The sequence below is a fragment of the Rhinolophus ferrumequinum genome, chromosome 24, assembly GCF_004115265.2.
Source record: "Rhinolophus ferrumequinum isolate MPI-CBG mRhiFer1 chromosome 24, mRhiFer1_v1.p, whole genome shotgun sequence".
In the NCBI taxonomy this organism is placed as follows: domain Eukaryota; kingdom Metazoa; phylum Chordata; class Mammalia; order Chiroptera; family Rhinolophidae; genus Rhinolophus; species Rhinolophus ferrumequinum.
The window spans coordinates 11129788-11144178 of NC_046307.1; the positions used below are offsets into that span (position 1 = coordinate 11129788).

At 50.5% G+C, this 14391-nt stretch overlaps 2 protein-coding genes across 2 annotated transcripts; both read right to left on the reverse strand.

The window, feature by feature from the left end:
- Positions 1-384: 384 nt before the first annotated feature.
- On the reverse strand, positions 385-1804 carry DCANP1 (dendritic cell associated nuclear protein 1). Its single transcript, XM_033096948.1, is given in 4 exon segments — positions 385-624; positions 626-653; positions 1565-1581; positions 1584-1804. Coding segments are annotated over 4 exon segments (417 nt in total). The 5' UTR covers positions 1716-1804.
- Positions 1805-1814: 10 nt separating this feature from the next.
- Positions 1815-6787, reverse strand: TIFAB (TIFA inhibitor). The gene is made up of 2 exons (XM_033095840.1): positions 6559-6787; positions 1815-4644 (listed from the first exon to the last, which is right to left on the reverse strand). Exon 2 carries the CDS (start codon positions 4632-4634, stop codon positions 4065-4067), a length of 570 nt encoding a protein of 189 aa, XP_032951731.1. The 5' UTR covers positions 4635-4644; positions 6559-6787; the 3' UTR covers positions 1815-4064.
- Positions 6788-14391: the final 7604 nt, after the last annotated feature.

Here is a 14391-nt window from a genome sequence, read left to right on the forward strand (position 1 = left end):
TCTCTTAAAGACAGGTTAGGGAGACTCCCATTCTTGGAAAAGCAGAGGAATGTAGGGTTAAAATGCCTTACAGGACACAGGGGATGATTTCTATATTTCTACACATCATCTCAGAGAATTGTAGTGCACTAGGGTATGCCTGAATGTAATTGATGTAGCTCTTTAGCAGGGTGTGTGTGTGTGTGTGTGTGTGTGTGTGTGTGTGTGCAAATGTCTATGTGCATTCAATTCATCCACTAGATTGGACGATGAACGCTAACCCCACTGAGCACTGGTGGGTTCCAGGCATTTCTCTTGGCGCTTTACATGTAGTGCCTCATTTTATCTTCACTGTGCTGTTGTTTCCCATTTTTTCAGAAGAAACCGAGGCACAGAGAGCTTCAGTCACTTGTCTAAAATCACAGCACCAGTAAGAGGTGGAGCAAGAATTCTAAGCCAGGCAGCAGTGTGACTGCAGAGCCCCAGCTCGGCATCGCCACACTGTGTGCGTGCATGGGTGTGCGTGTGTGTACTCAGCCACGGGAGCTGCCCTGTGTGTGGGAGCTGAGAGAATGCAGAGGGACTCAGCGGGCTGCTCAGGCTGTCTGAACAGGCAAAGGAAAGTGGTATCAAGTGCATAGACCAGGGCCCTGAAGCCAACCTGATAATTCCAGCTGCTGGAGAAAGTGGGGTGGGTGTCAGAGATCTGATTTAAATGGGTTTCTACTTAAGAGAAACAGAACCTATGGGGGCGGCTGGATGGCTCAGTTGGATAGAGCGTGAGCTCTCAACAACAAGGTTGCTGGTTCAATTCCCGCATGGGATGGTGGGCTGCGCCCCCTGCAACTAAGATTGAAAACGGCGACTGGACTTGGAGCTGAGCTGCACCCTCCACAACTAGATTGAAGGACAACGACTTGGAGCTGACGAGCCCTGGAGAAACACACTGTTCCCCAATAGTCCCCAATAAAAAATTTAAAAAAGAAAAGAGAGAGAGAGAGAGAGAAACAGAGTGTACTGGATAAAAAAGGTGAAAGGGAACATAGTCAATAATAATGTGATAAGTTTGCATGGTGACAGATGATTACCAGGCTTAGTGTGGTGATCCCATTGTAAGGTATAAAAACGCCGAGTCACTATATCGTACATCTGAAACTAACATAATATTGTATACGAACTATACTTACGTGAAAATAATAATAATAAAATTATTTTTAGAAAAAGAAAGAAAAAGAAAAATGGAATGGAGCATGGAGGGGAGGTTTGCTGTCTTGATACTTGGCACGAGACAAGCAGTGAGTTTCCTGGAGGAGGTAGAGTTCCGTGAACCGACAGAGCCTGACACGATAAGCAGGCTACGTCTTGGCTCTCTGCTACCCTGTCATCCTTCAGCCTGCTGTGCAGTTCATCCTGGGTCCCGGAGGGCCTCATAGACCCTTCACCCCAAGTGGCAGACACCCCCATGCAGACTGCTTCCTCTCATAGGCTCCCAGTTGGGAGGGGTATGTTCCTTCCTGGAGGAGAGAGAACCTCCACTCAGGGGCAAAGGTTCCCTTGTGGAGCAGGGGAGCTGTGCCCTGGAGACCCTGCGATGCCACCAGCCAGCCTCCTCTCTTCAGGCTTTGATGCTGTGGTGCAGTCTCCAGGCTATGGCTTCTCGGTTCTGTATGGGGGCTGCTGCTCTCTAAGGCATAGTTTAGGGAACACGTTGGTCTGTGGAGGGATCGTTGTTGCATTTACCATTTATATGTGAAATATAAAGGAAGTTCCAAAACAGTGGGCATCATCAGACCACACTACACACGGCTCTGCTTGCCAGCCTTGGCGGCATTATACAAACCCTGAATATTGGACCTTCTGGTGCAAGGAACAGGATAAAATCCCCTCCTGACTGCTCACCAGGTCCATGGCTAAGACAAAATCCTTCATGTGGGAATCGCAGAGTGCAGATGAGTCCTTGGGCCCTGCAGCCAGTCCACTAGGCTTCCAACCTTCTCTAGCTCCACATGTGTCCAAGGTGAGCCCTTGGGTCTGGACCTATTAGGTTCCCTCTGTCAGGTCTCATGATAGTAGGTAACCTTTATTGAGTACCTACTGTGTGCCAGGTGTTGCACTGAGTGCTTCACATGTGCCATCTCTCAAGACCCTCATAAGAAGTTCAGCAGGTGGGTATTATTATCTTACCTATTTCCAGAAGGAGACATGGAGACAAAAACAGGCTAAGTCACTGGCCCAAGATCACACAGCTGATGAGTGACATGATGTTGGACAAGATACTTACCCTTTCTGAGCCTCAGTTTCCTTATCTGTACAGTTTGCTTAATACCATTGTCTATCTGGGTGTTGTGAGGATTCAGCAGGGCAATGCACATAGCACCTAGCAGAGCGCCAAGCATATAATGAGCGCTCATCAGACACGGCCACTAACAGGAGAGCTCACTTAACTTCAGCCTGAAGAGCAGAGATGCAATGTCCATAGCATTGATCACTGTGGTGACCAAATAACGAAGGGATTAGCTCTTGCACTCATGCCTTTCCTGAGTTCCTTTAAGTTTCCTGAGGGCAGGGACTTTGTCAGCCTTGTTCCTGAGGCTTTGCACAACATCTGATGCAAGGTGGGTGCTCGGTAAAAGTTTGTTGAATGACTGAATGAAGGACTGCCTTGGGGGCCTCCAGGGGCCATTCACAGCATTGGACAGCTCTCCCCTCTGAGCCCTGGCTGTGAGCTGAGTTTACTCGCCTCATTGCCTGGTGACGGGAGGCTTCCCAGGCCAGCGCAGGCCTGGGTCCTGCCCACTGCTCTCTTTCCCATGAAGAAGACGCTCAGGGCCTGGCACTGCAGTTGATCTCACTTGTGGCCTGCCCTGGGTACAAAAGGGTCTTTCTTCTTGGATGGCAAGTGGAGAGTGTTGAAGGCCTTGTTGGAGGTGGTTAGAGACCTCAGGATGTGACCCAGCCAGGGTCTAGGATGATGGCGACCATCTGTGTTTGTAGGACCCTCCCCTCCTTACACAGAGGAACGTTGTTTCTAAACCACACTCCTAATCACCTCCTCCGCCCCCACTGCCCCAGAATGGCTTGGAGAGTGGCTGCTTCTGCTCTGCTCCTCTGTTCACTGAGAAAACTATCCCACCCTTGGCCTGCCTGACCCCTACTAGCCCCTTATTTGGAAAGACCACCTCACCCCGTTGGTATATGACCCACCCTAAGTGAAATAACTGCTGGGCTGAATTCTTCTAACACAAGCTCTCAAGCTACTCTCTCGTAGAATTAATCCAGTAAGAGCCCAGTGTTCTGGGAAGCCATCCTTCCATGAAGACCTGTGCCCTCTGGTCAGCCAAGGCTTTGATTCAGAAGTGACAGAGAGTGAGGATGAGGAGGATGACAGTGGCAATGAATTTCAAGAAAGGCCCACCCTCCAGCTCTCCATGCCCAGGATGCCCCGAGCACGGCTTGCATCCTTTCCAGAAATGTGAGCCCCCACCTTTCCAATTTCCTCTTACACTTCTTCTTTATTTCCCGCCCCGGTCTCTGCGTGACAACGTGGTGTGCATGCAGCCATCTGGGGATCAGGGAATCCTATTGGGTATGCCAGCTTAATGAAATACTTCAGTTTATTAAACACAGGCTTCCCTAAGCCAGAGTGCCTGTGAGTATTTGAAAGCCCAAGGTAACCCCCAGCTACCACAAACGTAATTGTTACATGTGTCCATGCATTCCTGGAGCAACCTCAAACTCCGGCTTTTAAGCAGCACACAGAATTAGCAACATAAAGTAACTCCTAGTTAGACAAGACTGGGAAATGTGGGGAAATGTTGAGAGGGGCTCCTAGAGGCCCTTGGGGCCTCTAAAAGTATATGAAGTTACCATTACCTTGTAGATCTGGAACCGCGAAGGGCGCTACCCCCACCCCAGGCTGTTCCTGTTTGCAGAATCAGTTCATTATTAGCCAGGCAGGCCTTGCTTGTCAACGTCGCATCGCATGATGTACGTAGCTCAAATATTTCAAGTCCTGTTTCAGCCAAGGCGTGCTTTCTGCAGCGGCGGGGCGAGCAGAGCGTGCCGTCTGCGGGCTCCCTCTGGAGCTATATTTTTGTTCCTCCTCCAGGGCTTGGCTGTCCCCAGTCTAGAAAGGGCCATGGAGAAAGCCCAGGTGACCTGGAGCCCTCTGCTCTGAACCCAGGGCAGGCAGCTCCCGGGGGGATGTCTTCCCATTCATCAGTCTCTTCGGCCTGGAGCCTGTAAATCAGCGGGGAGGGACTGACATGGAAACAGCAGACAAAGTCCTCCAGGGAGGGGCCTCCTTCTATGCGGATCACCATCTGCACACCGGAGAAGGTGACCCTGTTGACGGTGCTCAGGCGGACCTGTTCCAGGAACCTCAGGGTCAGCCCGTTGACCCACACGCAGCCCCTGCGACTCAGGGTCTTGAGGCTGAAGGCCAGCCCAGCGCTGCCCATTTCCCGGTAGGGCTCCAGGGACAGGTGTTGGCGAGAGAGGCGGGGGAGCTGCAGCTGGAGGTGGGCTTCTGGGCCGCGCCCCACCAGCAGCGGGCTGATGTCATGCTGCAGCCGAGATGGGACGGTGGCGAAAATGGCTGGGTCCTTTGTGGGGTGGTGTAGGCTCACCTGTAGGACCGTGTGGGGTCTCTCCATGGACGGGAACCTGAGAAGGATGGAACACAGACACAGAGGTGGGGTTGGAGCCAAACACACCTCTGACTCCCTGAGCCCAGACACGCTGGCCCACCTCAGGGACCCCGGACCACCTCCAGCTGAACAGAGCCGAGGACTGACCGTGGACACTGTTATCCTGGTCAATCCAGGATGGAAGAACCAAGGCCCACTGGTCCTAGCCCCAGCTTCATCTCTCCTGTGCTCTGTGAGCGGGGCATGCCACCCACCCTCTCTGAATTTTAGTTTTCTTTTCTGTAATATAGGTATGTCTGTCCTTATCTATGCAGAATATAAGGCATTCAAGCTTGCAGGGTGAGGTTTTGGTCATTTGTGGACAATTTGGCCCTGCTTCATGGAAAGGGCAGGACAGACAGACAGGATTCACCTTCCTTGTATCCGACAGGCACACAACGAACCCTTGCCAAGCCCTTCTCTGACCAGCTGTTGGGGTTAAGCAGACGTCAGAGGAGAACAAGCACTCATACTCCCAAGCACCCAGCTGGTGGGAGAGACAGCAGCTTCTAGCATCAGGCGTATGGAGGGAAGCCCCGCCTGCTCCTGGGAGATCAGAAAGGCGGCCTGGAAACCCGAGGAAGAATAAAAACAACTACCACATTCCAAGTACTTCTTATGGGAAGCCAAATGTTTCTGGGCCCGAATGCCACAAGCATCCCACCCTCACTATCTGGGGCAGAAGACAAATCCTGATGAAGAAGGTCTCTCGCTCAAGAGCTGATCGGGCTCCATGGAGAGCAACCGGCAGTACCTGCCACAGTGTGAGACACGCTCTGTTTGTCCCAGCAACTCCATCTCCTGTAATTTGTCCTTTAGAATGTCACTGGCACATGTGGCAAGGCTACTTACCATGGTCGGCTTTGTTCCTACCTGGATTTGAGGAACACAAAATCTCTACCACAGCCACCAACTCCGTGTGGCCCAGGACCTGCCCCCACCTGCAGTAGGAGCCAACTTTCAACAGGGCTGCGTGCATTTAAACAACTGATTATACACTTTCCCAGCACCAGGCTTTTGCTTACACTATTTTTCCTACGAAGAATGTATCTTCCATCCCAAACTCTGTGTCCAGACACTGCTCTTCTTTAAAGGCCTGGTTCAAACATGACCTCTTTTATGAAGCTCTTTTCCTCTCTCTGCCCTTGGACCTTCACGACAGGGAGACTCCCCCTGGGCAACTGGCCAAGCACCCGAAATTCGGTCCATCTTTGCATCACATGTCAGAGTTCTGTGTCCTTGTCCTGTCCTCCCTGGGCCACTCTGCTCCTGTCTCCTGAAGGTCTCCTGAGGGCAGGGTGTGGTCTGAGCTGCCACACTGCCCTGTGTCCCACTGCCCAGTGCAGACCGGGCCTGGCCATAGCAAGTGTCTGGGTTGGCGGCGGGGGACAGGGGGGTACTTTTGCCAAATGGCTAAATGAGGAGAAGCTCACATACATAAAATCACATTTAGATATACCCCAAATTGGACTCTGGTTCTTAAAGGCTGTGGAACAGGGAGCCTGTCACATGTGGTACAGGCTCACTGTCCCTCTGAGCCGCCCCCCGCCCCATGACCCTCTGCCCTTCCTGCCTATGAATGAAGCTGGCTAATGGTAAGGACCTTCCAGTCTGATGATGAGGGGTGGGCCTCTCAGGACACCCCCTTTTCCCTAACACACACACACACACACACACACACACACACACACACACACACCCTCCATCCATATCCCCCTCTGGCCCAAACCTGCGGAAAGCCTCTTCCTGAGGTGTGTGATGTAAGCTAGGCCCAGGACACCTGGGCTGGGTATTCAAGTCCTCAGGTCTGGCCAGAAACTCAGAGTTCACTCTTAGGAACCAATCCCAATCACTCAGAAAGAAGGGTCCACCCCAGCTCCCGTGACCTTACTCTCTGCTCCGCTGAGCACTCCAGAGATGACAGAAACCCCCACCACAGCAGGCACGTCTTCTGTCTCCAGGACTCCAGCTATTCTGGGGAAGCAGAAACACAGGCCTGCCAATGCTGCTTCTAGGAAACCAGGAGGAAGTCACTCTGGGGTGTGTGCTGTCAGCCCCAGCGGCCTCCTCCCCTCACTGTGGTTTCAAGTCCCTCTGTCCTCCACCTCCGTTACTGTCAGGGGCACATCTGGCTCTGGCACTATAGCTGTGAGCTTGCAGGAGGAAGTGGATCCAGGCTGGGGCGCTTCCGGGGATGGCAATTATGGCTGCGGTTCAGGGATGTGCTGTGTCAGGAAGCTCAACAGTTTTGTTGCTTTCTTCCCTTTTCCCCTTTAGGAAAGAAAATGGAAGTGTAATCCCCCATTGCAGAAGTACAACCCCACAGCTGAGAGGTTGAGAAACCCCAGCCTGGGACCCCTGCGAGGAGAGGCCCTCTGATAGAGGGTTCGCTCCTGGGTTTCAGCTCAGCCAGTCTCGATGGCCCGTCCCCAGAAACCCTGACATCTGTGTCCAGGGTATCAGCAACGTCCCTCTTCTCCCCTGACAGTCGGGTGGGGGCAAAGCACCCCAGGCCTGTTAGAAAGGGGAACCGCTTTGGACACAGGGGCAGTGGGGGAAGCCACCACTACATGTGGGAGACTGTGAAGACAGCATTATGGCTGGACTCGGGGTGGCTGAGGGAGCTGTGGGAAGCATAGCAGTCCCCCGAGTGTGTTGGGAAAAGGCAGGGCCTCAGGGGAAGGGAGAAAACAGCCACTCGCACAGGGTGGCCTCTTCTGCAGGAGGACAGCTAGAAAGCCACCTTCCTTGTCCACCACTCCTGGGCTTTACTGGCCTCTGAGGGAAATAGATGCTTGGAAAATAGATGCTTGTTTAGCACTATGGCTGCTCTGGCTGTCCTGGAAGTAACCAAACGTCATGATAGTGCTAATTCTTCACCTGGCACAGCTCTTCATAGTTTACCAGTATGTTTATATTGCCTCCATTGTACCCACCCACCTGTCAGGCTGGCAATAGACATGTGCCCATCTTATACAGGGGGCAATTGAGGCCACAAGAGGGACAGAGCCTGGCTCAAGGCCCCAGAATGAGCTAGGAGTATGACCCTTCCTCTTTTTCCCATCAAACCCCACCCTGGGACTCTTGGAGGGTATACAGGTGAGTGGCGCAGGCCAGGCCATAGCCATCAGCTAGCAGGTGCTTCCCTGCTCTGCCTCACTGTCCCCCAGCCCAACGCTTACTCACGCCTCGTGGGTGACCCTTGTGGTCCCGGAGGTCTCAGCAGGTCACACCCCCAGGGGATAATTGAATTTAAGCCCCTCTGGGTACTATTCAGGGCTCCTAGCCTGCTTCCTCTATTCTGAGCATTTAAACTCTAGTGGGTGGCTTAGTAACTAAGGAGAAAAAACAGAGAACTCTGAAAACAGTTACCTGTCCCTCCATGCCACAGCCAGTGAGATACTATCACTGAGGCTCCCCCAGGAGACCAGCCTCCCCCAGAGATGCCAACTGTATCTGCCCCTGGAGCAAACCAAACATTAAGCAAAAACTGGAAACAACACAAGTGTCCACTAACAGGAAAATGAATAAACAAATTGTATAATATGTAACAAAACACTACAGAGCAATAAAAATGAGAATGAACTAATACGCACACAACGTAGATGAATCTCAAAACTATATGTGGAGCAAAAGAAACCAGGCACAAATGATGTAGACTGTATGATTCTATGAAACACAAGAACAGGCCAAACCAGCCTGTGGTAATAAAGGTCAGAATATTGAGTTATCTCTGCAGAGAGGTGTTGACTAGTGTATTGGTTTTCCTAGGGCTGCCATAAAAAAGTACCACACACTGGGTGGCTTAAACAACAGAAATTTATTGTCTCTTCATCCTGGAGGCCAGAAGTCCAAGAGCATTTCAACAGGGTTGGTTCTTCCTGGGGTTGTGAGAGAGACTTTTCCAGGCCTCTCGCCTAGCTTCTGGTGGTCTGCTGGCAATCTTTGGCCATCCTTGGCTTATAGACGCAGGACCCTGACCTCTGCCTTCATCCTTACATGGAATTCTCCCTGTTTGCAGTGGTTCTAGTAGCAGCATTTCAGCCATGCTGATTGGCTGCGGGGGAGAAGCCAGGTGCTTGCTGGGCAGCTAGGCTAGACCCCAGGGCTCTTGCTGGCAACATACCCCGTCTCAGCGAATGACTGATGGATAACCAGAAGCCACTCTGAGGTGCTTCCAGGACTGCAAACGCACATGGGGCTGCGTCTGCTGAGTGCGAGTGTAAGTGTTACTACGGGGAGAAAATCCCCTTTCGAGGTCCCTCAAACAGGGTTATTTTCCCATTTGGTGTCACGAGGCCAATTATGAAACTCAAAATGAATGCAGGCTTTTATTCTATGGCCAGAGAATGGAGAAGCAGGAGCGCAGCTCTCAAATCAACTTCTTGCCCCTTAGAGGTTGAGAGGTGGTCTAAATAGGGCAGCAGAAATAAAGGGGAGGTTTAGGGAAATAGGTAGGAGGAATATTCACGGGTTTGGGGAGGAAGGGAAGGGGAGGGGCCGTGGCCTTCTCAGGATCAGGGTTCCATTCTTTTTGTTCCCTTGTGGTTCCCTTGTGGACAATGCCTTGTGGCATTGTCATGCAATTGTCAACTGTCATGGCACTGGTACATGTGTTATTTAACATGAAGATTATATTGCAATGAGCTTTTAAAATCTTTTGGAGGTCATTTAGGCAGCCATCTTGGTTTCATCTGGTTTCAGCTAGTCTTGACAAGTTCTTAACAGCTGACTGTTGGCCTCCCTGGTCTCAGAGATACCCAAAATAAGACCTAATCAGAAAATAAGCCCTAGTATGATTTTTCAGGATGATATCCCCTGAACATAAGCCCTAATAAGTCATTTGGAGCAAACCTTAATATAAGACCCGGTCTTATTTTCAGGGAAACACGGTAGATGGAGTTAGAACAGGGGAGAGGTTCAGCCAGGCCTCTTAGGCCTTCAAGCAGGCCCTACATGCCTGTCACGGGGTAACAGAAGGTGGCTGGCCATGTTCCAGAGCCTTTCCTCTCTGCCCACCGGTCTCCCCAGCCCAGGCTGCCTAGTCAGCTCCATGGAAAAGGGCCGCCTCCTCAGGGCTCCCCACGCGCACTGCCTTCCAGTCTCGATGATACGCAGGTGTTCCTGCCCTCCAGAAGAGAAGGGCACTGGGCCATAGGCAGAAGCCTGGCAGGGGGCTCTGTTCCCCCGAGGTATATGACCTTGGGTGAATCCTGTCCTCCTCTGGGACTTAGTTTTCCTCCCTTGGGAATGGGACACCCTCTCCCCACTGCCCCTTGCAACCATGTCTCAGTGAGAGGAGGGCTATGCCCACGCTCCCAGCCCTGGCGTGAGAGAGGGGGTGGGCAGAAGAGATGTACTCATGACCCTTGTGGAATCTGGTTCAAAGCTGTTCCCAGCAAGAGGGAGAACTGAAACAGCCAGGGAGTTCATCTGTCAAGAGGAAGTCCTACCCAGGCTGCATCTTCCACAGCCCAGGAGGAAGTCCTGCTGGCAACTGGCTGGCAGTCCCGGAGGGGAGGGCGAGAGCAGAGGGAGTGGAGGTGCTGGGTTTGTTCTCCTTGGCCCCCTCGTTTAGGACAGCCTCCTCCAGTTGGTGCTGGGACCCTGGGGAGTGTACCTCAGCGAGCAAATGTGCCCCGTCATGTGCTCCTTGGAGAACTCAGAGACAGAACAACAGCTTCTGGGGCTTCCTACAGGGGTGGGCAGGTGAGACTCAGGTCGGAGGCCTGGCTCCTTCTTACAGCAACTGTGTGACCTCAACAAGTTACTCAGCCTCTCTGAACCTGATTTCTGCTCTGTAAAATGAGGGTAATTTTTGGTGTGTGAGGGCTAAAAGAGATGTGTGCCAAGTGCCAAGAACACGGCGAGAAGTTGGTGAGTGAGGACTGCGCCTGGCAGAACCTTTAACAGCAGAAGAGAATGAGAAAGCATCCTGGGGAGAGGGGCTTGCAGAGCAGACTGACAGCCTGCACAAACCCCCAGTTCTCAGAAGGTTCCAGGTTTTGCTTGGAATAAACATAATTTTGGAGTTGAAGACATAATTTGCATGAGTTTAAATAAATTCCACTTTTAACAATAATGAGGTAAAAAGGATACTCTAGAAGCATCTCCAGCTTATTGTGGGGGATGTGGCCCTAACAGGAGGAGAAGGCTGGCTACCCATTAGGAATAGAAGGAAGCAGATTTGCAGTCACTAGTCAACTAGCCCAAGGTCACATGTCTGGGAAGTGCCAGAACCAGGACTTGGACCTGGGCTTATGCATGACTCTATCATGCCTCATGGGTGGTGCTCTCTGGAGTCCAGCTGCCCGCCTGCTCCAAACACATACACTCAGCATAGAGGGGGACCCTTCTTTCAACCCACCATGCCAGTAGTTACCCTTTCTCCCATGTCCTGAGGGCCTGTGGCCACCAGGTGGCAGCATCCCTAAACCCAGGGGTCAGCTCTTTAGGGTGGAAGTGGAGGACGGTGAAAGTCTGGTGGAGCCATTCTTGGGACAGCTGGGCAAGGGAGCATGAGGAAGGCCAAGTGCTCAGAGAGTCCTTGCTTCTCTGACTCAAATGCCCTGAAATGGCCCAAGCTGAATCCACAGCTAACTTCACCAGAGGACACCAGCTCATGGAGCACGGAGATAAATCAGGAGGCTGTGAGGACCAGCGGTTCCAAACACAGGTGCTGGGGCAGACGGGCTCAGGAAGGTTAAGTCACTTACCGAAGGACACAGACTTAGCACACAGGACAGCCAGGACGAGAAGCCAGGTTTGCTCCCTTACCTGTAAAATGGAGTAACAGCGATCCTTTCCAGGGAGGGGGCGCCAAGTGAGGAAATGCATGCAAAGCACTTAGCCCAGGCTAGGGCCTCCTGTGTAGTTAGTGCTAAGACTATGGATGGAACGGTTGTTGCTAGGATCAACGGTTGTTGCTATAATGGGACAGAATGCTTCCTGCCACCATTGAGTTCTCAAGTAAGAAAAAGAGCACCTGTAGCTCATGGAGAGAGGACACACAGGACTGTGAACCCAGAAGGGCACTTAATGCACTGGGGAGAGGCCGGGGGGCACCAAGGAGGGCTTCCTGGAAGAGGGGACACCTATACTGATTCCTGTAGGATGACTAGGAGTTGGCCAGGTGGAACTTATAGTCTGTGGGATGGTGCATGGCGGAGGAAGATGAGTCAGATACCCACCTTCTGGAAATGGCTCTGCCTTACCTGCTCTATAAGCTAATAAGAATGATAACAGGAATGGTTTTTGAATTTTAAAACAACAATAACATATTACCATTTAGTGAGTCCTTACTGTATTCTGTGTCCTGTGCTAAGCCTTTATGTGAATTGTCTTCTTTAATGCTCACAACTCTAAGATGTTCCCATATTAATCCTATTTCACAAATGAGAAAACCGACGCAAGACTACATAAGTAACGTACTCAAGACCACTCCCATAATTCATTGCAGAGTTGTATCTCAATCCCCCCTCTGATCTTCAAAATCTTACCCTGAACTTCTGTGCCCTGTGACTCCAAGGGGCAAGCTCTTTCCCCTCCTTGGGTCTCAGGTCCCCACCTTGTTTTGATGACTGGGCTGCGCTGGGTGATCTCTTAGTGTTTGACCATCTACCCTGTCCTGACCAGAGCCCAAGTGGAAAGCAAGTGGCTCTCAGGGGTGGCCCCGCTTGCTTCCTCCCGTGCTGTTCCTCCCTTAGTGGCGGGCCTCCTTGCAGAGGTGGGGCTGGCCAGCATGACCTGGGTGGCCTCCATGTGCAGAGGGGGAACAAATGGTGAGGGGAGGACGCCTCAGGAACTGCTGCCATTCTGGCCCATGCTCCCTCCCCTATTCCAGGGGTCCCTGCTAAGCTTAATTTCATTATTGTTGTAAATTCTTAATATATGTCAATTTCACTGACTGCTGAATCCATTAATGCCCAGATGCCGGACTAATGCCTGAGGCAGTCCTGGGGACGGGATGCTGAGGACTTCTGCAGGCCTTATGGCTCTTACCTTGGAGGGTAGTCAGGCCACACAAAGCTGGTACCCGGAAGCCAGCAATTAACTCACACTTTTGACTTCTTTTTTATCCACTGAGCCAAAGTGCCATTGCTTAGGCTGCTCTCCTAGCCCGTGTGCTGTCCCCTCTACCTTCACCTACAGCATCCAGTGTGACAAAGGCCCAGAAGGCAGGGAGGGGGCCTTTGTGGGGAGCCCAGCCTTAGCGCCACCATGGACATGCTTCATGGCAAGTCACTTTGCCTCTCTGGGCCTCAGTGTCTGCATCTGTAGACTGGGATAATCATGGCTGTCCAACCTCTGTTGCCTTATAGCCAATGTCTTCATTCAACACTTTGAAAAGGGTCAGCTTTCACTTGGTCAAAAGGATTTGCCAAAGGCTTCTTTCTTTTTCAGTCTAAAACCCATATTGAAGAAACACAGCTTGGTCTTTTTTAAAGAATGAAGCTGGGCAGGAAAGATGGCCTCAAACACAGCATAGCACACATCAAACATGGACTTTTTTGTTTCTAATTAAGTGTAGTAAAAGCCTAGTGTAAATACTTTTAACCGAAGTTTGGGAATACAGTGTATTCTATAATTAGTGGGTCTTCAAAGGCGATTTTTAACATGCCATGGAAAACTCTGTGTGTGGGAGTATAGGTGGTTTGCGGTGCCTCATAGATCTCCATACAAACCTGATAGCACGTTTCCCCAAAAATAAGACCTAGCCGAACCATCAGCTCTAATGCATCTTTTGGAGCAAAAATTAATATAAGGTATTATATTATATTATATTATATTATATTGCATTATACCTGGTCTTATAGTATAGTAAAATAAGACCAGGTCTTATATTAATTTTTGCTCCAAAAGACGCATTAGAGCTGATTGTCCGGCTAGTTCTTATTTTGGGGGAAACACAGTAGCAGCAGGAGGAGGAGAAATAACTGTTCCTTTGCAAATAGTTACCTTTCTAAAAAATGTGGTAAATGCACATACCCTAAAATTTACCATTTTAAGTGTATATTTCAGCAGTGTAACGTGTATTCACAATGTTGTGCGACCAATATTCAGAACCTTTTTTCATCTTGCAAAACTGAAGCTCTATATCCATTAAACACCTCCCTTTCTCTCCCTCCCCCAGCACCTGGCAGCCACCATTCCACTTTTTGTTTCTATGAGTCTGACTACTCTAGATACCTCATATAAGTGGAATAATAGAGTATGTGTCCTTTTGTGACTGGATATTTCACTTAACACAATATTTTTAAGGTTCCTCCTGTTGTAAATGTGTCAGGATTTCCTTCCTTTTGAAGGCTGAATGCTACGTCATTGTATTTATGTAAGACATTTGGTTTATCTACTTCCCTGTCGATGGACACTGGTTTGCTTCCTCCTTTTGGCTGTGGTGAATGATGCAGCTATGAATATGGTGTACAAATATCTGTTAGGTCTCTTGCTTTCAATTCTTTGGGATATATACCCAGAAGTGGGATTTCTCGATCATATAGTAATTCTATTTTTAATTCTTTGAGGAACTGCCACACTATATTCCACAATGGTTGTTTTTTTCCATTCCCACCAGCAAGGCACAAGGGTTGCAATTTCTCCACATCCTCCCTAACACTTGGTATTTTCCAGGTGTTTTGATCGTATCCATTCGAATGGATATGAAGTGCTATCATCTCACTCTGGTTTTGACTTACATTTCCCTAAAGATTACTGATGTTGAATA

What these genes read in the sequence shown, in the direction of transcription:
- TIFAB (XM_033095840.1), bottom strand. Translation starts at nt 4,634, where the DNA reads ATGGAGAGACCCCACACGGTCCTACAGGTGAGCCTACACCACCCCACA.